The 25,000-nt window shown below is 42.8% G+C and overlaps 1 protein-coding gene across 1 annotated transcript in view; it reads left to right on the top strand.

The window, feature by feature from the left end:
- The window catches only part of LOC126354276 (diuretic hormone receptor-like), a 553,188-nt gene that overhangs the window by 460,409 nt on the left and 67,779 nt on the right, over positions 1 to 25,000 (top strand). The window contains exons 8-9 of the mRNA XM_050003816.1: positions 2,914 to 2,984; positions 6,038 to 6,166. Coding sequence (XP_049859773.1) covers positions 2,914 to 2,984; positions 6,038 to 6,166 — 200 coding nt within the window. The remainder of the gene's footprint in view (positions 1 to 2,913; positions 2,985 to 6,037; positions 6,167 to 25,000) is intronic.

Below are 25,000 nucleotides of genomic sequence, written 5' to 3'. Positions count from 1 at the left end.
ACTCAGGTCTTTCAGTGCTCTGTCAAACTTTTCACGCAGTATCGTATCTCCCATTTCATCTTCATCTACATCCTCTTCCATTTCCATAATATTGTCCTCAAGTACCTCGCCCTTGTATAGGCCCTCTATGTACTCCTTCTACCTCGCTGCTTTCCCTTCTTTGCTTAGAACTGGGTTTCCGTCTGAGCTCTTGATGTTAATACAAGTGGTTCTCTTATATCCAAAGGTCTCTTTAATTTTCCTGTAGGCAGTATCTATCTTACTCCTAGTGTGATAAGCCTCTACATCCTTACATTTGTCCTGTAGCCATCCCTGCTTAGCCATTTTGTACATCCTGTCGATCTCATTTTTGAGACTTTTTTTTTGCCTGCTTCGTTTCCTGCATTTTTATATTTTCTCCTTTCGTCAATTAAATTCAATATTTCTTCTGTTACCCAAGGATTTCTAGGTGCCCTCGTCTTTTTACCTACTTGATCCTCTGCTGCCTTCACTATTTCATCCCTCAAAGCTACCCATTCCTCTTCTACTGTATTTCTTTCTCCCATTCCTGTCAATTGTTCCCTTATGCTCTCCCTGTACAACCTCTGGTTTAGTCAGTTTATCCAGGTCCCATCTCCTTAAGTTCCCACCTTTTCGCAGTTTCTTCAGTTTCAATCTACAGTTCATAACCAATACGTTGTGGTCGGAGTCCACATATTCCCCTGGAAATGTCTTACAATTTATGACCTGGTTCCTAAATCTCTGTCTTACCATTATATAATCTATCTGATACCTTTTAGTATCTCCAGGATTATTCCATGTATACAACCTTCTTTTATGATTCTTGAACCAAGTATTACCTATGATTAAGTTATGCTCTGTGCAAAATTCTACCAGACGGCTTCCTCTTTCATTTTTTAGCCCCAATCCATATTCACCTACTACGTTTCCTTCTCTCCCTTTTCCTATTACCGAATTCCAGTCACCCATGACTATTAAATTTTCGCTCCCTTCACTATCTGAATAATTTCTTTTACTTCATTATACATTTCTTCAGTTTCTTCGTCATCTGCAGAGCTAGTTGGCATATAAACTTGTACTACTGTAGTAGGTGTGGGCTTCGTATCTATCTAGGCCACAATAATGCGTTCACTATGCTGTTTGTAGTAGCTTACCCGCATTCCTATTTTCCTATTCATTATTAAATCTACTCCTGAATTACCCCTACTTGATTTTGTCTTTATAACCCTGTAATCACCTGACCAGAAGTCTCGTTCCTCCTGCCACCGAACGTCACTAATTCAAATTATATCTAACTTTAACCTATCCATTTCCCTTTTTAATTTTTTAAATTTTCTCACCTACCTGCCCGATTAAGGGATCTGACATTCCACGCTCCGATCCGTAGAACGCCAGTTTTCTTTCTCCTGATAACGACGTCCTCTTGAGTAGTCTCCGCCCGGAGAACCCAATGGGGGACTATTTTACCTCCGGAATATTTTACCCAAGAGGACGCCATCATCATTTAATTATACAGTAAAGCTGCATGCCCTCAGGAAAAATTACAGCCGTAGTTTCCCCTTGCTTTCAGCCGTTCGCAGTACCAGCACAGCAAGGCCGTTTTGTTTATTGTTACAAGGCCAGATCAGGCAATCATCCAGACTGTTGCCCTTGCAACTACTGAAAAGGCTGCTGCCCCTCTTCAGGAACCACACGTTTGTCTTGCCTCTCAACAGATACCCCTCCGTTGTGGTTGCACCTACGGTACGGCACTCTGTATCGCTCAGGCACGTAAGCCTCCCCACCAACGACAACGTCCAAGGTTCATGGGGGGAGGCGTTGTGGAATACCTTCACTTAAAAGTTACCTAAACATTATTTCGCCAGAATGCAGGCTTCTATAAGAAGAAACTGTTTATTACGATTACTGAAGTCTGATATGGAATGACTTTCTCTCGCCAAAATCAACTATTACCAAGACAATTGATTAACAAGAAAATTACTATATTATTTACAGCAACTAATGAACAGAATAGTTCGTTATTGTTAAACGTCATGTGTAAACACAGTCTACTGATATGGAGTCAGTCGCTGTCCAGACATAATCAGTCTTGGAGTGCAGATCTGACCTCATTAAAGTGTTACCTCTGTCAGCTGATTTGGGACATTATAGCCGAAGAAAACGCCACTGCAAATCGTGATGGTGTAGAAGTTTAATATTAACTAGTACGAACCGAACCTAAATGAAATTTTTATAGAATGAGATTTTCACTCTGCAGCGGAGTGTGCGCTGATATGAAACTTCCTGGCAGATTAAAACTGTGTTCCCGACCGAGACTCGAACTCGGGACCTTTGCCTTTCGCGGACAAGTGCTCTACCAGCTGAGCTACCGAAGCACGACTCTGCCAGGAAGTTTCGTATCAGCGTACACTCCGCTGCAGAATGAAAATCTCATTCTGGAAACATCCCCCAGGCTGTGGCTAATCCATGTCTCCGCTATATCCTTGCTTTCAGGAGTGCTAGTTCTGCAATGATCTCAGAAGAGCTTCTGTAAAGTTTGGAAGGTAGGAGACGAGATACTAGCAGAAGTAAAACTGTGAGTACCGGGTGTGAGTCGTGCTTCGGTATCTCAGATGGCAGAGCACTTGCCCGCGAAAGGCAAAGGTCCCGAGTTCGAGTCTCAGTCGGGCACACAGTTATAATCTGCCTGGAAGTTTCATTTTTGTAGTTCATAATGTGCTACGATTCTTTGTCAATTGTTTATGTTTCGTATTTTGCACAGTGATAATCTTCGTACAATTTGATGTCTGTGTTTTTCTTAAACCGTTACTTCCAGAGAAACTACTACCTAAAATTTATCCACCATTACCACACATGTTTCACTGTACAATGTAATGGGACAATTAAAGCTGTCTGAACTGTTCTCTTTTCCAGGGGTGCCACTAGTAATCATAACCGCGTGGGGCATCGCGAAAGGTCTCACTACGGGGACGGGAGACCCCACGGTGAGTATTCGAGACAGCGGCTGTACTGCTGCTTGTGGATTTCCCTAAATCTCACTATCGCTTAAGTGTTTTATTGCAATGTGATATGAAAACTTTTCAGTTGGGTTTAGTGGCAGACTTCTGCATGACCTACGGAGAAACGTGGCTAAATGATTAGGGGCACTGGCCTCTAATTAGTAGTCAAATTATTGCCTAGCCATCGAAACGTAGGTTTTCCGTAAATCTCCTTAAGTGAATCTTGTAATTGTTTCTCTGGAGACTACGGCGTGGGATGTCTGACACTTTAACGGACCGTACAGTTTCGTGCACAGAGTTAATCTGCGACAAGTCGGCCAGAATTTTTGAGCGGAATAATTAAACAGTTTCAAGTACAATCCTCAGGGGCTCCATTAGATAAAACATGTGAGTGCAGAGCAATTAGGACAGCACTGTATTTTAGTGCCTATGTTTGATGCAGCTCTTCAAGTTATCGTCAATAAATGTCTGAGATGTCGTTGGTTACATTTTATTCTACATTGTTGGACTCGGCTAGAGGGTAAACCTCGAGAACCTTCTCGGTTATGCACCACGACATTTAGAGGCCTGCGATGATACGCGAGATGACTTTACACGGTGTTAAATTGTCAAACTCAGATATCATGTACAATTCTATCATCTCCAGTGTACCTTATCTTTGGTACCAACGTGTCTACCACTTGTATTTTGATTGCTGCTGTAAACGTTAATCAATAATTCGAAGGCATCGACATTATAATAATATACTACAGGTAAAGTAGATAGACACCATTCATGACACTGATTGAATTATTCAAGACTACACATTCTGCATACGTGAGTCGTCCAGTGGGTGTGTGGAGGGGAAGGGGAAAGTGAATATTTAAATACTGCACGTATTTTACATACTGGAACTTCTCTGGATGCTGTTTACTGTAAATTTCAGTCACACCAGTGTGAAAATCAAGACCGCACGGTAATTTTTCCTACTACAGCAGATTTTAGTGTTTGCCATAGTATTTTCACTGTTACTCCGAATGATCGAATCTTTAAGCTGACAACTTACGTAATATTTGGCCAATAATGTCGGAATGACGTTAGTTTTGTAGACAGAATTATTGCTGTTCTTAAGCAGAAGAACTTTCCATGCTTATTGGCTTTTTACTTCTTTATTTACAAGAAACTGAAATTGTTCATCACTGTGACTGTGAATGTCCCTATCTGAAAAAGCTATCTGAATTAAATTAATGAATATTTATACTTAGTTGAACATACAACCTGTTTAACAGAATATTCATTTTTGCCGAATTTTTACACATCACCTGACAATGTCGCTAGCTATGGAACTAGGAGAATACTGGCAAATATTATATCTGGTACATCTTTGACTTTATGGTTAAACATGTGGGCTCTTATAAGTCACTCGGTTATTTGCGTTAGCTGGTTCCGAGTGAATAACAGAGCTGTTGACAAACTGCATTTTTCGGAGCCAGCCCTGAAGATTGAAACTGGTAGTCATTCATGAAAAGGAACGTTAGGGAAACACAGTGTAGCATACCTAAACAGAGTTTGGATTGTCATTTTCAGGCACTGTCAATCGGGAAATTGGTTCAAATGGAATTCCTTCGCGGGTAGTAATAACTAATAAATCTCACCACCTACCGAGAGTTTATTTTTACAGTATGTACTTTAGTTCATTTCAATGCATGCTATACCACAAATCAGCAGCTGGCTTACATGTACGTTACCTATATAGGCTTCAACAATCAGCCGACACTAAAGGCGAGAGTTGTTTTATGTTACTTCACATCTGCAATCACATTAGAAGTACGCGGGCTCCCAACGTAATTTTAAGGTGACGGATAGATGAGACGAAAAGCGGAACCTTCAATAGAAAACAAAGTCAGTAGAACAAGCAGTAAGAGCAAAATCGGACCTTCAAAAGAGCTCTGTGATTTCGGACGTGGTATAGTCATTGCATGTCAGCTAAGAAACAAATCCATCAGGGACACTTTAATCCTTCTGAACCTGCCCAAGTCGTTGTGAAGAGGAAACGAAAGGAAAAAACCACTGATAAACCAAAACTCATGTACTGGTTGACAGAGACTATCGAGAATTGCGGAGAGTGGTTGAAAAAAAAAAAAAAAAAGGCCGGCTAACATAATAAATGTGTATATGGAGTTTACATAATGGCATAGAATGTTGTAGCTGTTACTCATCAACTACACATTTATGTAGTCAGTATGAAGTGATCCTAGCGGTGGTGGAAACAGCGACGTCACTGAACAGGAACGACTGGAAAAAACTGAATTGGACTGGACAGTGAATGACTCGCATGGGGGTGTTTTACGTGGTTAGGGTGTGGTCCCATAATTTGCACTTAAGAGGATGCTAAATACAGTAAGAAATGAACACATTTTTCAGCATTGGATACGGAGTACGGTAGAGCAACAGTAGAAACACAATGATTATTTCATCATGACAATGTACACATGTCAAGAAGTAGCATCTTTAAGGGCAATGATTTGTGAACAATGACTTTCGTCAGATGGACTGGCCTGTCCAGACCCCAGCGTTCAACATCACTACCATCTTTCGCTCCAGCTTGTGAGGAAGAATGGGCTCACATCCTCCACTGTCATTTAGACACATCATTAAAAGCGTCCCCAGCAGAATTGAAGCCGTGGTAAAGGCGGAAGTTGGACAAAACCATATCAGTGTCCACTAACAGGTGTCCGAATGGTTTTACCAGATTGCCTAACCACGCGTATTGATCCATAATACAAATCTTCACTGCAATTAGAAACTACAGTTGCAGTAAACAGATGATTGCAGCTGTCATTACATTAAAATATTATATATACGCCTTTTGTTAATTTTTTACTCTATGTATATTTGTGTTCAGTATAGCTGGGCTAGCAATGGAGAACGAGGGGGGAAATGTGCGGATGGGAGAGAAAAAAAGAGTTACGGAGGAGGAGAGATATAAAGAGACAGGGGGAGGGGAGGGGGCGACAGTTGGCGGAGACACGTTCGCTCATGGTTTGTGTGTGTGACAGGTGCCGAGCGCCGAACCGCTGCGCCTGCACTGCCCGTGGATGGACGTTGACGCGTACGACTCGATCCACATGGGCCCCATCATGCTCGTGCTGTTCGCTAACCTCGGCTTCCTCGCCAGGATTATGTGGGTGAGTGGCCGCTGCTTCTGCCTCCTTTGACTGACACATTCATATCACGGGCCCTTACCGTGTCCAAAGAAATCAACACTAAGTTGGAGAGAGACAGGGTGTCTCACAAAGGAGTTTACGCTGTTTGAACTTTAATAGCTGAGGGGGTATTGATATAAACAGATAGAATTGTGATTATAAGGTGCTCTCATGACTAGTTTGTCGGTAACAACACAGAAATAACACGGTGACAGGAAACATGCCCTTGGACCAACGAAAGTGGATTTAAAGTGTTATTGCATATGTAAGAACACAAAAGTCGTAAAGGAACGATGGCTGCCGGAATTAGATACTGTGTTTCCGTTACTTGTGACAACAACGGAATTACCCTACTGGCCAATAAAATTGCTACACCACGAAGATGACGTGCTACAGACGCGACATTTAACCAACAGGAAGAAGAGGCTGTAATATACAAATGATTAGTTTTTCAGGGCATTCACACAAGGTTGGCGCCGTTGGTGACACGTACAACAGGCTGATATGAGGAAAGTTTCCAAACGATTTCTCGTACACAAACAGCGGTTGATCGGCGTTGCCTGGTGAAACGTTGTTGTGACGCCTCGTGTAAGGAGGAGAAATGCGTACCATCACGTTTCCGACTTTGATAAAGGTCGTATTGTAGCCTATCGCGATTGCGGTTTATCGTATCGTGACATTGCTGCTCGCCCTGGTCGAGATCCAATGACTGTTAGCAGAATATGGAATCGCTGGGTTCAGGAGGGTAATACGGAACGCCGTGCTGGATCCCAACGGCCTCGTATCACTAGCAGTCGAGATGACGCATCTTATCCGCATGGCTATAACGGATCGTGCAGCCACGTCTCGATCCATGAGTCAACAGATTGGGACGTTTGCAAGAAAACAACCATCTGCACGAACAGTCCTACGATGTTTGCAGCAGCATGGACTATCAGCTCGGAGACCATGGCTGCGGTTACCCTTGACGCTGCATCACAGACAGAAGCGCCTGCGATGCTGTTCTCAATGACGAACCTGGGTGCACGAATGGCAAAACGTCATTTTTTTCAGGTGAAACCAGGCTCTGTTTACAGCATCATGATGGTCGCATCCGTGTTGGGGGACATCGAGGTGAACGCACATTGGAAGCGTGTTTTCGTCATCGCCATACTGGCGTATCACCCGGAGTGATGGTATAGGGTGCCATTGGTTACACGTCTCGGTCACCTCTTGTTCGCATTGACGGCACTTTGAACAGTGTTTCAGATGTGTTACGACCCGTGGCTCTCCCGTTCATTCGATCCCTGCGAAACCCTACATTTCAGCAGTATAATGCACGACCGCATGTTGCAGGTCCTGTAAGGGCCTTTCTGGATACGGCACATTCTCCAGATCTCTCATCAACTAAAAACGTCTGGTCAATGGTGGCCGAGCAACTGACTCGTCACAATACGCCAGTCACTACTCTTGATGAACTGTGGTATCGTGTTGAAGCTGCATTGGCAGCTGTACCTGTACACGCCATCCAAGCTCTGTTTGACTCACTGCCCAGGCGTGTCGAGGCCGGTATTACGGCCAGAGGTGGTTGTTCTGGGTACTGATTTCTCACAATCTATGCACCCAAACTGCGTGAAAATGTAATCACATGTCAGTTCTAATACAATATATTTGTCCAATGAATACCCGTCTATCATATGCATTTCTTTTTAGCGTAGCAATTTTGATGGCCAGTAGTGTATGTGACTTTCGTCACCCGTGACATAAATTAAATTAGGTGACTAATTTCTTAGGGATTTAGCTGTGTGTGATCTGAAGAACGGACAGTGTGGCGGGAGGAAAGCAGTAGGAGGTGAAAGAGAGTGGACACAGTGGATCAAGGTTTCACAAGATCCCCGAAGAATTCCATATGGCAGCGCTGCGCCGGAGTCAGGTGTAAGTAAATATTCACCGAGAATTTGAAACAAGCAAAGTGGAAAAGCTAAATTCCCCTGTTGCTTTCCGTGGGGAATGACAACGTCCGGTAAGGCACCTCGAATTCTGTAAATGGGTTTGCAATAAAGAACAGTTGACGGATGTCATGATTTGATCTGATGAGTCGACGTTTAAATTGAATGGAACCATCAATTACCGTAACTGTTTGCACTGGGCAAGAGATAAGCTAGATGTTACGGAAGAACGACCTGTTAGACTTCCTGTGTTGTCAGTGTCTTCTGTCTGTCAGAAGACTTGTAGTTGTATCCCTTTTTTAAGCAACAGTGGCAGGTGTAAAGTACCTTACCATGTTGCAGGAACGAACTGTACCGGGTGTTTATGAACTGAACTGTAATGAAGACTTTTTTTGTTGTCCAACAAGACGGTGCAGCATTACATTACCCTCGTGGTGTGTGACAATTTCTGGATTAAACATTTGCTGAGAGACGCATAGGCCGATGAGGAGGTGTTGAGTTTTCGCCCAGATCTCCAGATCTAACGCCGTTATACATCTCTCTGTGGGGAACTCTGCGGACAGCGTCAATGGCAGGAAGAAACGAACGCTGTTCGACGTGAGAGAGGCCACTGTGGCTGCCTGTGAATCCACTCCAACAGCAACCGTACACATTTGTATCAATAAGCATCGCAGATGCTATTTGCTGCTGATGGAGGACATTTTGGACGTCTTAATCAGTAAAACGTATACAGTAATATCGTGGCGATGTATGTGAGTTAAAAATTCATATTTTTTTTGTGGGAATTATGAAAGTTCAATAAGTGTAAACCCCTTTGTGAGACACCCCGGATTGTCTGCAACTCCACTATGCCATCAGGATTAAGGTCGAGGCTTACGAGACAGACAGGTCGCGGCGCGTACGTCACTAAGGTAGTACGGGACTCGCTCGCACGCTCAGCTCAGCAGACAAAATGCGTTTCTAAAACTGTTAACTCGCAGCTGGGCATGTAAGTACTAATGAGAAGTGCATCTTCCACTGGAATCTCCTATTATGTAGGCTTACTGATTAACAGTACTTCAGCAAAATTTAATTTAAGACCAATACTCGATATAAATGGTATGACGGCGTGTTTATAGCATTTAGTCTCTTCTGCTTAACAGCACTCATTACATGCTGTAAGTGGTGCTTATGCTACTCATATACATGATTTTATTTTACTGTACGCCAGTAGAGCCGTAATAAATTATAACTAGGCCAATGGACTTTCCATCATTATAGGACTAATAACAGTAGCGGATTCCAGTGGAAGATTCAGTTTTAGTTTCTACGGACACGCCTAGTTACGAGTTAACAGGTTTAGAAGCGTAGTTTGTGTGCTGATTTGACTGAACGAGCGAGCGAGCGCAGGACTATTCTCTTGACGTACGTGTCGCGGCCCGTCTTTCTCGTAGGCCTCGATTAAGGTATTATTGCGTCACTATCATTCTGAATTTATAAACACAACGGTGGCAGTAGGTGAGATGTGAGTGACACAGGACTGCAGCCTACCTTCGATGTTTCAGAAAGCCTGTATTGGCAAAGCTGTTCTGTCGTTAATATATAGTAATGACAGAGAGTATTAGATTCACAAAAAACTTTATTTCTCGTTACAGAACGACATACACTGAGATAACAAAAGTCTTGGGATATACAGAAGGCGGTGGCATACGGTACACAAGGTATAAAAGCATAGTGCATTTGGGCAGCTGTCATTTGTACTCAGATGATACTTGTGAAACAGTTTCCGACGTCATTGTGGTCACACGACGGAAATTAACATCTATGAACACCGAATAGTTGTTGGAGCTAGACGCGTGGGACGTTCAACTTCGTAAATCTTTAGGAAATTCAATATTCCGAGATCCGCAGTGATAAGAGTGTGCTGAAAAAAAAATGGTTCAAATGGCTCTGAGCAATATGAGTCTTAACATCTCAGGTCATCAGTACCCTCGAACTTGGAACTAATTAAACCTAACTAACCTAAGGACATAACATAAAGCCATGCCCGAGGCAGGACTCGAACCTGCGACCGTAGCGGTCTCGCAGTAACAGACAGTAGCGCCTAGAACCGCTTGGCCACCCCGGCCGGCCACCGGCAACACTTTCGCAATTACGGATGGCTGTTGAGTCAATGCCACGTCGAGTTGCTTCACTACGCCGGGAAAAAGGAGGTCCGATACGATACTGGAAGGTATCCCATGATTTTTGTCACCTGAGTATGTATCAAAATGTCAGAGATACTCCTCCAAATATGAAACAGGTAGTCTCCACTTATAACAGGTATCTGATTCCACAACCCATCTCCCCACCCTGGTCGACCTCTAACGGTATGACCAGCTGCTGTTATGGGGCCATTTTACAGAAAAGTCACGCAAGACATGCAAATTCATATAAAATCATTGTAGAGATCCACCCTCAATCTTGATAATTAATTACAATCAGTGTAATGAATTGGTATTAATTGTATGAGTTATTGTCAGTTCATATCGTAATCGAAAACAGATTTGCATGCTGGTAATGGAAATAAGATAATGTTTTGGAAGCACGCTGACCAACATGGGTGCAGAGCCAAGCACCAGAATAATCAGGGACCCTGCAGAGTCCTTATTCACTTCTGTGACGCCGCATAGAAGCACCTACCAAATGATGAATAGTTAGGACATCCTGAGGCGATGGTAATGTTTTTATTAGTTGGAGTGAGGAAGAATCTTTATCGAATGGCACTGTTGCCAGCTGAACCCAGAATAAAGGATTTTAGGACTCCGTAGATCGCCATCTTGCAGGTGAAAAGACAGACCGAAGCTAGGTCTTTGAAAACCGTGACGAGCCACCAAATGTATAGGTCTTACAAACAACGTTAAGGGCATAAGACATACGAAAATTGGTTCATCTAAATGTTTCCAGAGTGACTAGAAGCAAACACTGACAGAGGAAGCTGCCTCATTGGCTGAGGAGAGAGACGACAATAATGAGGAACCACTTTTTGTAGAGGATAATGGTAGGAAAGAAACCATTAGTTAACCAAATTAAACATAGTCAGAGAAAGGCTCTCCTACCCTCTGAGGACTCGGAAGATTCGTAGCCCACCCAATCAAACTGAGCGTGTATCGAAAAATGCGACAAAGCGAGGTTTCCTTTTTGGATGCTCTCATGCAGGAATAACTTATCTTCTTCTCCTTCTTTTTCTTTTCTTGCTTCTTAGTCAACTTCAGATCTTGTCATATTACCTCTCATCTTGGGGAACTGCTGCCATTCTGCTATCTTCTTGAGATTCAGTCACAAGTTCATCTGATGCATTTGGGGAGGGAGGGAGGATTTCGAAAAATTTTCTGCTATCCAATACTTAGACACAGGAGAGTGTCGCTGGTGTTCCCAGTAACTAAGATTTCAGTACATCAGTCACTGACGGTTAGACTGTGGTGCGATAGAGCTGTGACTATATGAGATGTAGGAGATTTCAAGTCAACTTATAATTGTACAATCTCAGAGCCTCACTCTGAATACTTGCCTTGCAACGTCGTGTACAGTTTGCTACCAATATAAACAACATGAGTGACACATTACGCTCAGGAGTTCCAAGTATTACCCTCAGCAGTTCTATTCTGTGCAACCAGTTTGACGAGAATCACTAAGTACTCGCATAATTTATTCTCAGTTTTCCTCCCTGACTCTTATGTTACATCCATCATATTTGTATAACATCGTTTACCATAGTGAAATGTTGATTAAGAAATTGCACAGGTTCCCTTTATCGTGTATGAATAATTAATTATCAGTAAGCTTATATGAGTATTGTGTTTGCCTTAATTGTTAATTATTTAACTTTTGACACACAAATAAATCCAATTAATTTGAATAACATTTTGTTGACCCTCCCCACAACAAGGTATCTTACACTGCTCAGAGTCGTGGGACCTTTTGGTGTGCGGAGGATCATTGTACATACCTACTCATCCCACCCTGGTTGTGCTCTCTCTAGTCTGGCCTTCCTACAAGTGTTGTGGGCGCATGTCCTTTTGTATCAGACCGGCATCTGCAGGGCATAATTTGATGAACCATCCTGGTGGGTGTTTCAATTAATAGTAGTTCCTCAGCCCTCTCGTCCAGAGTTTCCAAAAGCTGGAGGAGTGTTGCTGTAAGAGTCGGATTTTGGCGCCATGTTCATGTTTAAGACTGGCTCTGGTACTACTGGCTTCATCACATACACTACTGGCCACTAAAATTGCTACACCAAGAAGAAATGCAGATGATAAACGGGTATTCATTGGAGAAATGTATTATACTAGAACTGACATGTGATTACATTTTCACGCAATATGGGGGAACAGATCCTGAGAAATCAGTACCCAGAATAACCACCTCTGGCCGTAATAACGGCCTTGATACGCCTGAGCATTGAGTCAAACAAATCGTGGATGGCGTGTACAGATACAGCTAGCTGCCCATGCACATTCAACACGATACCACAGTTCATCAAGAGTAGGGACTGGCGTATTGTGACGACACAGTTGCTCGGCCACCATTGACCAGACGTTTTCAATTATTGAGAGATCTAGAGAATGTGGTGGCCAGGGCAGCAGTCGAACATTTTCTGCATCCAGAGAGGCTCGTACAGGACCTGCAACATGCGGTCGTGCATTATCCTGCTGAAATGTAGGGTTTCGCAGGGATCGAATGAAGGGTAGAGCCGCGGGTCGTAACACATCTGAAATGTAACGTCCACTGTTCAAAGTGCCATTAATGCGAACAAGAGGTGACCATGACGTATAACGATGGCACCCCATATCATCACAACGGGTGATACGCCAGTATGGCGATAACAAATACACGCTTCCAATGTGCGTTCACCGCGATGTCGCCAAATATGGATGCGACCATCCTGATTCTGTAAACAGAACCTGGATTCATCCTGAAAAAAAAAAAAACGTTTTACCATTCGTGCGCCCAGGTTCGTCGTTGAGTACACCATCGCAGGCGCTCCTGTCTGCGATGCAGCGTCAAGGGTAACCGCAGCCATGGTCTCCGAGCCGAGGGTCCATGCTGCTTCAAACGTCGTCGAACTGTTCGTGCAGATGGTTTTTGTCTTCCAAACGTCCCAATCTGTTGATTCAGGTATCGAGACGTGGCTGCACGATCCGTTACAGCCCTGCAAATAAGATGCCTGTCATCTCGGCTGCTAGTGATACGAGGCCGTTGGGATCCAGCACGGCGTTCCGTATTACCCTCCTGAACCCACCGATTCCATATTCTGCTAACAGTCATTGGATCTCGACCAACGCGAGCAGCAATGTCGGGATACGATAAACTGCAATCGTGATAGGCTACAATCCGACCTTTATCAAAGTCGGAAACGTGATGGTACGCATTTCTCCTCCTTACACGCGGCATCTCAACAACGTTTCACCAGGCAACGCCGGCCAACTGCTGTTTGTATGTGAGAAATCGGTTGGAAACTTTTCTCATGTCAGCACGTTGTTGGTGTCGCCACCGGAGCCAGCTTTGTGTGAATGCTCTAAAAAGCTAATCATTTGCATATCACAGCATCTTCTTCCTGTCTGTTAAATTTCGCGTCTGTAGCACGTCATCTTCATGGTGTGGCAATTTTAATGACCAGTAGTGTATTTATCTCCAGGCATAAAATGGGCACCGGCCGCGGTGGTCTCGCGGTTAAGGCGCTCAGTCCGGAACCGCGTGACTGCTACGGTCACAAGTTCGAATCCTGCCTCGGGCATGGATGTGTGTGATGTCCGTAGGTTAGTTAGGTTTAAGTGGTTCTAAGTTCTAGGGGACTGATGACTACAGATGTTAAGTCCCATAGTGCTCAGAGCCATTTGAACCATAAAATGGGCAGAGAGTCAGTGCATCTGCATCGCCTTCTGGTGTGATGGACTTTGAGTTCAGAGGGGTTTCAGTACTAGTCAAAGTAATATTCAATTGTTCCTCACTGAGCCTTGCGAATCCCAGTACATTCCGCGGACAATGCTTTGTAATGCCCGCCATTCTTCTCCACCATCCTCCCACTAAGCTGCTTCCATGTGGTAAGGTGGCGGCTAGAAATTGATAAGTCTTTGTGATGGCTAACGACTTACGAACTCGTGCTAATTTTCTCTTTGGAGCCTGAAGTGTTTTCACTTTATCTGTGTAAATCGTATGAGGTAGTCCATGTCTTTCGCCGAATCGCGGAGTACCATGAGAAAATTATCGGTGACAAGTCTGTACAGAGTTTGAGGTGCGCTGCTCGTGTTGTAGCATACGTAAAAAGAAAGTTACGTGACTTGCGAATTTGTCTTTCCGCTTTGACGAGTAGACGTCCTACAAAAGATTTGGCATGCAGAGCTCTTTCGGATGGCGACGGTGCTTCACTTTGTTGCCCTCGTGGGTACTTCAGGGTCTTACGTCTAATGCAGGAGTGTAGGATTCTTGTGATTGCTTGGCGAGTTCTGAGGATCCAACATACATTTTGGAGTTTGGACAGTATAGTTGTATTGGAAGCGATCTCAGAATCTAAACACGATTGTTCTTAGAAGTTTATTCGCCCACATAGCACAAAAGTACATAATAATTACTAGCCTCAGAGAAATTAAATTGCCATCCTCAGATCATTTCCTATTAAAAAATATTTTACGGGACCAAGCCATTTCGTCGACTGTTCGCATTAAACGGCCTACTTCACTTCTATCACGTCATATGAGGCACACTTTGTCAAATGGTAACATTCCTTCTCATGTTGGTTTGGTATTAAAATTTTCCATAATTGTACTCGTACATCACTATTAACACCAAATTCTACTTATATTAATCTTCATGCGATTTGATATATGGTATTGTATGCTTTGTAAGTTTTTTTATATACTGCATTGTTAGTTTTTTATATATTTTATCTTTCACATAATTATAGGTGATATTACGCAGGAAGGTGCTGCAATAGATTAAAACTGAGCTCAACATTGTGTATTATAGATAATAACGACATGCCATATCCGTTGTTTATATAGATACGCCTAGTAGCGCTTCTCCCCCTTTTTAAGTTTAAATGTGGAGTCTGGACCGATAATTTTATATAATGAGTCAATATTTAACACTTAACATAACCTAGACCATGACTTAGATAACAGGCTGATTACATTGGCCGCCGGTGTGGCCGTGCGGTTCTAGGCGCTTCAGTCTGGAACCATGAGATCGCTATGGTCGCAGGTTCGAATCCTTCCTCGGACATGGATGTGTGTAATGTCCTGAGATTAGTTAGCTTTCAGTAGTTCTAAGTTCTAGGGGATTGATGACCTCAGACGTTAAGTCCCATAATGCTCAGAGTCCTTTTTTTTATTACATTGGGACATAACCTAGACCTCTGGCTATTCAGCTCATATCAGCTGATCACTGAAAATATATAATTATTATATAAGACTCTACACTCGCATGTACTAAAGTCATACAGCACCGTTTTCATATTTTTAAGCTCTGTATATCAAGAATTTATTAGAGCAACGTTAATACTTACCACTTTATTTATCTGGTAACGATGACTATAGCACTGATTTTAGATACAGTAACGAAATTTTTTAATAATTTTTTGACGTATATATTTGAAAATCCAAGTATATAACCCTTTTACTTATATACATTGTATTTCTAAGACATAATGTTAAGTTTTAATTTTGTAAAAGACTGCTGGCGTCTGTTGGCGCTTCAGAACACGATGAGTTAGGTTAACTGCCCTGAAACAGATTCCTGTCAGATATCAACAAGGAAACAACAATAACACATTTTATAAACGTCTTATGTATTTTAGTTGTAACTACTGTGCAAGAAACGCATTCTGTTATTGAATGACGAGAGGTGGTAATATGGAATGTCGTCTCTATAAGATATGTTTACTTTGAATATGAATGCATTTTATGTTGATTTGGCGCTAGAATTTTTAACAATTGTACCGTTATGTACTCATACATCACAGTTGTGTCCAATTGATGTGAACAGTCAACGGAATGGATTGCCTATGTAAATTTTTTTCTGTAAAAATCATCTATGGCTATTTAATTTCGCTGAAACTAGTAATCATTGTGTATTTTTGTGTGACCTGGACGAATAAACTTCTGTAATCAGAGGAGGAATCGTGTCGAGTGGTAAGTTATTTTGCAGTACTTGTAGCTCATCAGCGAAGGATTCTCGCGGGACTAACAATATCTAAGACAGTCTGGCAGTTGATAGTTCAGTAGCTGCAAGCTCCCGTGAAGATTTCTTCGTCTGACGAATGTTATGAAAAAACTAAAGAGTCGTTGCTGTAGTACGAGCGAGCCTAGAGTATGAGCTTAATTTAGATAGGTTCATGAGGCTGGAGGGTATAGATATAGACAGAGCTTGGCTATGGGTTTCCTTCGTTATTTTCTTCTCAGGAGGTAGTCAGTCGACTGTTGGTTAGATGTTCCATAGATCATTTGGACTATTCGTTTATTGAAATGATGAGAAATGCAGCAATTTACAGGATATGTAGGCATGATTAGTGTTAATATTAATGAACACATTGTTATTTTTAGTCCTACTCTCACAACTACATTTTTTAACTGTCTACCGGTTTTGTAATGGAAGAGAAGGATCTGACCAAGAGAAGTGATTTTAAACTAGACTTAAGACTTGCCGCGCTATCTGTCAGATATTTTAAGTTATTGGGTAAATGAACAAAAATTTTTGTTGCTGAGTTCTTCTTTCTGTGCCACTGGCAGCTTTAGCAATGGGTAATGAAGGCAATGTCTGCCTTTAGTTTCATGTTTATGTATATCACTTTCCTAAATAAAAAACGTCGTGTGAGCAGGGCCCCCGTCGGGTAGACCGATCGCCGGGTGCAAGTCTTTCGATTTGACGCCCTTTTCGTCGATTTTTGCGTCGATGGGGATGAAATGATGATGATTAGGACAACACAACACCCAGCCCCTGAGCGGAGGAAATCTCCGACCCAGCCGAGAATCCAACCCGGGCCCTTAGGATTGACATTCTGTCGCGCTGACCACTCAGCTACCGGGCGCGGACACTGTTCATATGAAACTGTCATGGATTATTTATGACGAATTTCATTAGCGAATGTATGCATCGCAGTTAAAATTCCTATCTCCTTGACGATGTACTGAGATTACTTTCGTGGGTAAACATTAGATATTATTCTTACTGCTCGCTTTTGTGAAATCAACACTTTCTTCGTAAATGAGGAGTTACCCTAGAAAATGATTTCGTAAGTCATTATTGAATTTAAATACGCAAAGTATGTGAAGAGGTAGTTAATATTGATTCTAAGATCAAGAAATTATATGAAGAGCATTAATAACTGAACTTAATTGTTTGAGATCTTCAATAAAATGCCTCTTCCAGTACAAGTTGTTTTCATCAATATGTATACCCAACACTTTGGAACACTGCTCTCTATTTAGCGACTAGTGCTCAAGTGATACATCAATTGTTGATAGGACTTTATATGTTATACAAAACTGATTGGAGAGAGTTTTACAGAGAACCATAGTTTTTAGTTGTTACGAGCTGGTAGTAAGTTTCGATAAGGGGGTAGGCTGATGAATAACATTAGGGCTACATATTGGTAATACATGATGTTTGCCAAGTTATCATTTTCTATTGCGATTGCAAAGTTGTCCTTGTTTCTATTCTTGTTTATAATAGGTGCCACAGTTCCACATCAGTTCATCACGGTGAATTCCCTTATACCATGTGTCCTGTAGTAACATTTTTCAACAGGGAAGGGGAGAACAGTCCAGATGTATCATAGAACACGCCCTACATTGTAAAAGGCTCAGTTGTTGACCCTTTGCTCACAGTTTCAGGCAGTGTTAGCTTCCATCACACAGCTTGAGGATGCTGCCGAGGGCCATCACTGTGTGAGGTCGCACGCAGGGATTCGAGGGACATCGAGCACGTCCCATATGTCCCCCCATAGGTCCACTGCCGTGGGCACTCTGGTTAATGCGTGCTCTGAGTTTGACAAATGGGAGATCATTCCAAAGCCTGGCAGGCAGCAAAAGACTTTCCGAGAGGCCGATCGTAGGGCCTCCTAGTTCATTTGACAAACTGGTTTTGGATGCTGTCTGTGGCTGGGAAAGTCTCTAAGCTGAATGAAATCGTCCACCCTGTTCAAGAGCAAGCTTCTCGTCTGAAAGGTTTGGGCTTTCACAGAGGGTGGGTTTGCTGGTTGCTGGGAGCTCCAACATTAGGCGCGTTATGAGGCTCCTTACGAACATGGCTGCTAAGGAGGGGAAGGAAGCCAGTGTGTACTCCGTGTGCATACTGGGGAAGGTCATTCCGGATGTGGAATGGGTGCTTCCGCATGACATGAAGAGTACAGAGTGCAGCCAACTGCAGGTGGTGGCCCATGTCGGTACCAAAGACGTGTGTCGCTTTGGATTGGAGGAGGTTCTCTCTGGTTTCGGGCGGCTAGTGGAAATGGTAAAGACTGACAGTGTTGCCTGCACCATCGTCGACAGAACCGACTGTGGTCCTTTGGTGCAGAGCCGAGTGTTTGGTCTGAATCAGAGGCTCAGGTGGTTCTGTGACCGTGTAGGCTGCAGATTCCTTGACTTGCGCCATCGGGTGGTGGGTTTCCTGGTTTAGCTTTATAGGTCAGGAATCCACTACACACAGGAAGTGGCTACACGGGTAGCGGAGGCTGTGTAGAAGGGACTGGGCGGTTTTTTACGTTAGAGGGTATCAGGAACCACAGAAAGGGTGTCCATTTAAAGGGGGCTGTAAAACCCACCAAGGTAGTTGTAGAAACGATCAGTATTGTAGTTGCAAATAGTCGTAGCTGTATTGGGAAGAACTAGAATTCCTAGCGCTAACAGAAAGCACTGAAACTCAAATAGTTATAGGTACGAAAATCAGGCTAAAGCCGAACATAAGTTTAGCCGAAATTTTTTCAAACGGCGTAACATTGTTCAGAAAAGATAGAGTATTTATTGCTGTCAGAAGTAGTTTATCTTGTAGTGAAATTGAAGTAGATAGCTGTTGCGAAATAGTATGGGTAAAGGTTCTACTTGACAGTCGGACTAAACTATTAATTTGATCGTTTTACCGGCCTCCCAACTCAGAAGATATAAATGCTGAACAGTTCAAAGAAAAGTTGAGTCTCTTTTCAAATAGGTACACCACTCATACAATATAGTTGGTGGCGACCTCAGTCAACCCTCGAAATGCTGGAAAAATTATACGTTTAAAGCCGCCGGAAGGCATAAACCGTACGGCTGGTCCCGGCGGAGGTTCGAGTCCTCCCTCGGGCATGGGTGTGTGTGTTTATCCATAGGATAATTTAGGTTAAGTACTGTGCAAGCTTAAGGACTGATAACCTTTGCAGTTATGTCTCATAAGATTTCACTCAAATTTTTTTGAACATAAACCGTAATCCGAAATTCTACTTAATACTTTCTCAGACAATTATTTTGAAGAGTTAGTTCATGAACACATTCGAAGCGTAAATGGTTGCGAAAGCATACTTGACCTCTTAGCAACAAATAATCTTTGAAAAATGAGGAGTATCATAACGGATACAGGGATTAGCGACCACAAGGCAGTTGCTGCTGGGTTGAATACCATAACACCCCCAACCATAAAAAAGAAACACAAAGTACATCTGTTTAAAAAAGCGAATAAAGATGCTCTTAACGTCTCTTTAAGAGACAGAATCCCCTCCTTCCGATCTGATCACGTAAGCACGGAAAAGACGTGGATGGATTTCAAAGAGATAATATCGACGGCAATTGAGAGATACATACCACATAATTTAACAAGTGATGTTGCTGATCTCCCATGGTACGCAATATGGGTCAGATCGCTGTTGCACAAGCAACGAAAAAAGCATGTCAAATTTAAAAGAACCCAAAATCTACAAGATAAGCAATGTTTTGCAGAAGTTCGAAATATAGTGCGTACTTCTTTGCGAGATGCTTTCAATAATTTCCACAACGAAACTCTGTCTCGGAATCTGACAGAAACCCCAAAGAGATTCTGGTCATGCATAAACCACACTAGTGGCAAGACGCAACAAATATCTTCACTGCGTGATAACAACGGTGAAGTCACTGATGCCAGTGCCACTAAAGAGGAGTTATAATACACGCTTTTCCGAAACTCCTTCACCAAAGATGACGAAATAAATATTCCTGAATTACAATCAAGAACCACTGCCAAGATGAGAAACATAGAAACAGATATCGTCGGTGTCACAAAGCAGCTTAAATCCCTTAATAAAGGTAATGCTTCCGGTCCAGGTAGTATAACGGTCAGGTTCCTTTCAGAGTATGCTGATAAAATAGCTCCATATTTAGCAATTATGTACAATCACTCGCTCACAGAAAGTTCCGTACCTAAACACTAGAAAATTGCTCAAGTCCCATCAATATCCAAGATGAGAAACAGGAGTAATCCGCTGAATTACAGGCCCATATCACTACCGTCGATTTTCAGTAGGGTTCTGGAACATATACTGTATTGGAACATTATGAATTACTCGAAGAAAACGATTTATTGACACATAGTCAGCACGCATTCAGGAAACATCGGTCTTGTGAAAAAGTAGCTCTTTATTCTCGTGAAGCAATGGGTGCTATCGACAGGGGATGTCAAATTGATTCCATATTTTTTAGCTTTCCAGAAGGCTTTCAACACCGTTCCGCACAAGCGTCTTCTAACCAAACTGCGTGCCCATGGAATATCGCCTCAGTTGTGCGACTGGATTCTTGATTTGCTGTCAGAAAGATCACAGTTCGTAGTAACAGACGGAAAGTCATCGAGTATAACAGAAGTAATATCTGGCCTTCCGCAAGGAAGTGTTATAGGCCCTCTATTGTTACTGATCTATGTTAACGACATAGGAGACAATCTGAGTAGCTGTCTTAGACTGTTTGCAGATGATGTTGTCATTTACCGTCTTGCAAAGTCATCAGATGACTAAAACGAATTGAAAAATGATTTAGATAAAATATCTGTATGATGCAAAAGTGGCAGTTGGTCCTAAATAAAGAAAAGTGTGAAGTTATTCACATGAGTACTAAAAGAAATCCGCCAAATTTCGATTACACGATAAGTCCTACAAATCTTAAGGCTGTAAATTCAACTAAATACTTAGGGATTACAATTACAAATAGCCTAAATTGGAACGATCACATAGATAATGTTGTGGGTAGAGCAAACCAAAGACTGCGATTCATTGGCAGAGCACTTAGAAAGTGCAACAGGTCTACGCTTGTCCGCCCTATTCTGGAGTATTGCTGTGTGGTGTGGGATCTGCGTTAGCTGTGACTCATGGATGTCATCGAAATAGTTCAAAGGAGGGTGGCTTGTTTTGTACTATCGCGTAATAGGGGGATAGTACCACTGTACGTGAATTAAAGTGGCAGTCATTAAAACAAAGGCTTTATCTGTTGCGACGGGATCTTCTCATGAAATTTCAGTCACCAGTTTTCTCCTCCGATTGCGAAACATTCTTTTGGTATCCACCTACACAGGGAGAAATGATCATGACGATAAAATAAGAGGAATCAGGGTTCGCACAGAAAAATTTAAGTGCTCATTGTTCCCGCGTGCCGTTCGAAATTGGAACGGTAGAGATATAGCATGAAGGCGGTTCTTTGAACCCTCTGCAAGACACTTTATTTTGAATAGCAGAGTAATCAGGTAGATGTAGATATAGAAGAGTTATAGTTCGGTGGCTGTCTCTTCTCATGACTTTCGAGTGATTTCAGTGTGAACGACACAGTAGTAGTTGTCCTCCATATCTCAGTCTACAGCTAAAACATGATTCTGTGGGTGGGATTCTTGCCCTTCTGCCTTGCAGATGATTTTAAGTTATTAGGAGTTGGTATTTTCGATAAGGGGGTAGACTGATCAATATTATTAGGCCTACAAGTTGACAGCACATAGTGATTGCCAAATTATCACTCACTATTGGGATCGTAAAGTTGTTCATGTTTGTATTCCTGTTTATGAAAAGTGCCACAGTGGGAAATGATGTCCTTTCCTTATCGCGGTGTTCTCTTTGAGTTGCAGAGAGTAAAAATGGACAGCAGGTTACGCCGAATGGGAGCCTGGTGACGCAGTATTGTATTATGTCGTCTGTCGTCTAAAGATCTCCCGTTTTGTTCCGGTTAATTCTGAACCAGAAGAATCTCGATAAGTCTTTGTCTTGTTCAGTGAAGGTCAGGTGAAGGAACGTTTGCGTAATGTTGACAACAGCAATGGAATTTAGTGTGAGACGCAGTAAAATCTCTAGGATCTCAGGTCTGGATCTAGAACATCGTTCGGAGAATGTGCATTGCTTTCGTGAGGTGCCTCGTCAATGTCTACCTTTCACTTAGTCTTCCCATGTTCCTCTTTCCTCACTGTATGATGAATTAGATAAAATAGTACCCTCCCAGAGAGCTGAGTGCGAGAGAGCACAACGTGCCCTTTCGTAAAGAAGTCAAGCATTACGTCGTAGTATATTTGCTTAAAGGCTTCTTGACGATGAAATCTCAACCTCAAAGAAACTTCCTGGCAGATTAAAACTGTGTGCCGGACCGCGACTCGAACTCGGGAATTTTACACAGTTTTAATCTGCCAGGAAGTTTCATATCAGCGCACACTCCACTGCAGAGTGAAATTTTCATTCTCGAACTCCACTACCCCAGACAGTGGCAAAGCCATGTCTCCACAGTATCCTTTCTTCCAGGAGCGCTAGTTCTGCAAGTTTGGTAGGAGAGTTTCTGTCAAGTCTGGAAGATAAGAGCCGGACGAGGTACTGGCGGAATTAAAGCTTTGAGGACAGGTCGTAATCCCTGTAGTCTTAACGTCCGAGGAGTGTCTGAAGTTGTTAGCAGATGGTAAAGGAGACCACAACAGTTGCATGTACACAGGATCTTGGCTTGGTCTCACGAAATACCCAGAGACATTTGGAAGGAACTAACATGAAACATACAAAAACCACGTATTGGAAAACGGTCTTTCAGCATTTTCCAGTAAAAATCACCTGCTATGTGAACGTCCACGGGAGTAACTTGCGTTGAATTGGTTTTTGGATGTGCTAGTGTAATCTTATGGGCGTATGATAAACTGCTTACATGTTGTGGAACAGGTGGCTGGTGTGAAAGAACATGAAGACTTTTTAAAGACAGTGAGTGACAGCGAAGAATTTTTCAAAGTGCTTTCATATTAAACTGAAAAAATCTGTCGTGGCGTGGGGATGCAGGCTATAATTCAAATGAATTAACAGTTAATTCTCATCGATTTACAGTCCGCATTTTCAAATCGTCAGTCAGCGATCTTACTATGAAGTAGGATTGCATCCAGGACACATCCAGCTGTCCTACTCAGTCCTGTAGACGAAGAAAAGCATACTTGCACCATATGAAGATACGTGAATCCGTGGGAAGCAACAGCTTTTTTACACAGAAGTAATGTTAGTCTGAACCGCGAGAATCTTAGCACCCCTTCCTTTGTCACAAATTGACTTACGGTGGACCTGTCTAGACGTAGCACACCAAGTCTTTGCCTTCTTCCTACAAACTGAAACTATATGCCCACATTGCGGACAAAGAAAACATTTGTTTGCCCGTTTCACGTTATCTGTTCGATCACTGACACATCTTACAGTCCTGCGCTGAGTGGTCGCGACACTTACAAAAGACGCGGAATGGTTTTTGTACTGTAGTACATTTCTGGGTTGTTCTTTTAGAATTCGCATGTAAGTGGAGTGTGGGAGCCGTGGGGGCAATGCTAGAAGTGGTGGAAATATCATCGCCTATTTTCTGCGTGGTATGCGCATTCCCTTCGGATAGTACCGTACGCTTTGCATGAATTATCCAACGGCGCCATATTTCATCCGCAAAAGGGCGGAGAATTCTCGACGCGAGAACTCGGGCATATCGGTTCAAGTCTTCCCCAAGAGCCCGGAGAGCTTGAATAAGTCCTGGCACTGAATGAATATCGAATTGAGTTACTCTGGGGCGGCCAATCGAATGGGTTTTATGGCTTCTAGGTAATGTAAGTGGCCCTGAATCACCGTAACGAAATGGGAGGATCCTCTTCGGTTCTGCGTTCGTCTCAGTCGTCACCGCGACAATTCAAGTAAATTCTTCTGCTCTCCTGAAAGGCATCCGCGAAGAAGTAAATATATGTCGAATGTAGTTACCGACGGGTCCTTGTCGAACAACTATTCAAACTGCTCCCAGAAACGCGCCCATTTCTCCAGGTAACCTGAAAAGGACTCAAACTTGATCGGTGGAGGTCTTATTGAGACTGAAGGAACACTCGTTGCTACTTACTGTACTGTGAGATTAAGTGAAATGTTCAAGTTTGCTGCAGATTTTTTGAGCTGTTCTGTATCTCGTGCGAGGGTCATGAAATAGCGCTTTTTACGGCGTCTGTATGCTCTTCGCATTTTCGAACGTCTGCCTGGTATTCGTCATCGTCTAACACGTAACGGTTGCCACATCTAGGTTGGTGAGCCGGTGCAAGACACCGTGTAGTCTTCTTATACGGTATCTATAATCCTAGAGTTCCGCAGTGTCAGCCAACTTTTCAGCTTCCGCGACGAATACCGTAGTGTTTGCGCTTCATCTCGTACATTTCGTCGTTGGTCCTGTAATTGTGCTACCGTATTGTGCGCCACATCCAATCCGCCATCGGCACGCGATCAGCTACCACCAATCGGCTAATCAGAAGATCGCTAGTCTGAGTAGTACAATGAACAACCGTCCGATGGCAGCATTAGCTATAGGCGCTGGAGCATTCGCAGTAGCATTCCCCAAAAGCGCGTATTATCGTTATAAGCGAAGAAAAGCTTTAATTTAAACAGCGACGGAAGCACAAAGAATGTGCGTCGTTCCACTTATATCACAGT

Source organism: Schistocerca gregaria, chromosome 3 (assembly GCF_023897955.1).
Source record: "Schistocerca gregaria isolate iqSchGreg1 chromosome 3, iqSchGreg1.2, whole genome shotgun sequence".
In the NCBI taxonomy this organism is placed as follows: Eukaryota; Metazoa; Arthropoda; class Insecta; order Orthoptera; family Acrididae; genus Schistocerca; species Schistocerca gregaria.
The sequence above is the reverse complement of the archived record's forward strand: the minus strand, read 5'-3'. Positions and strand labels throughout refer to the sequence as shown.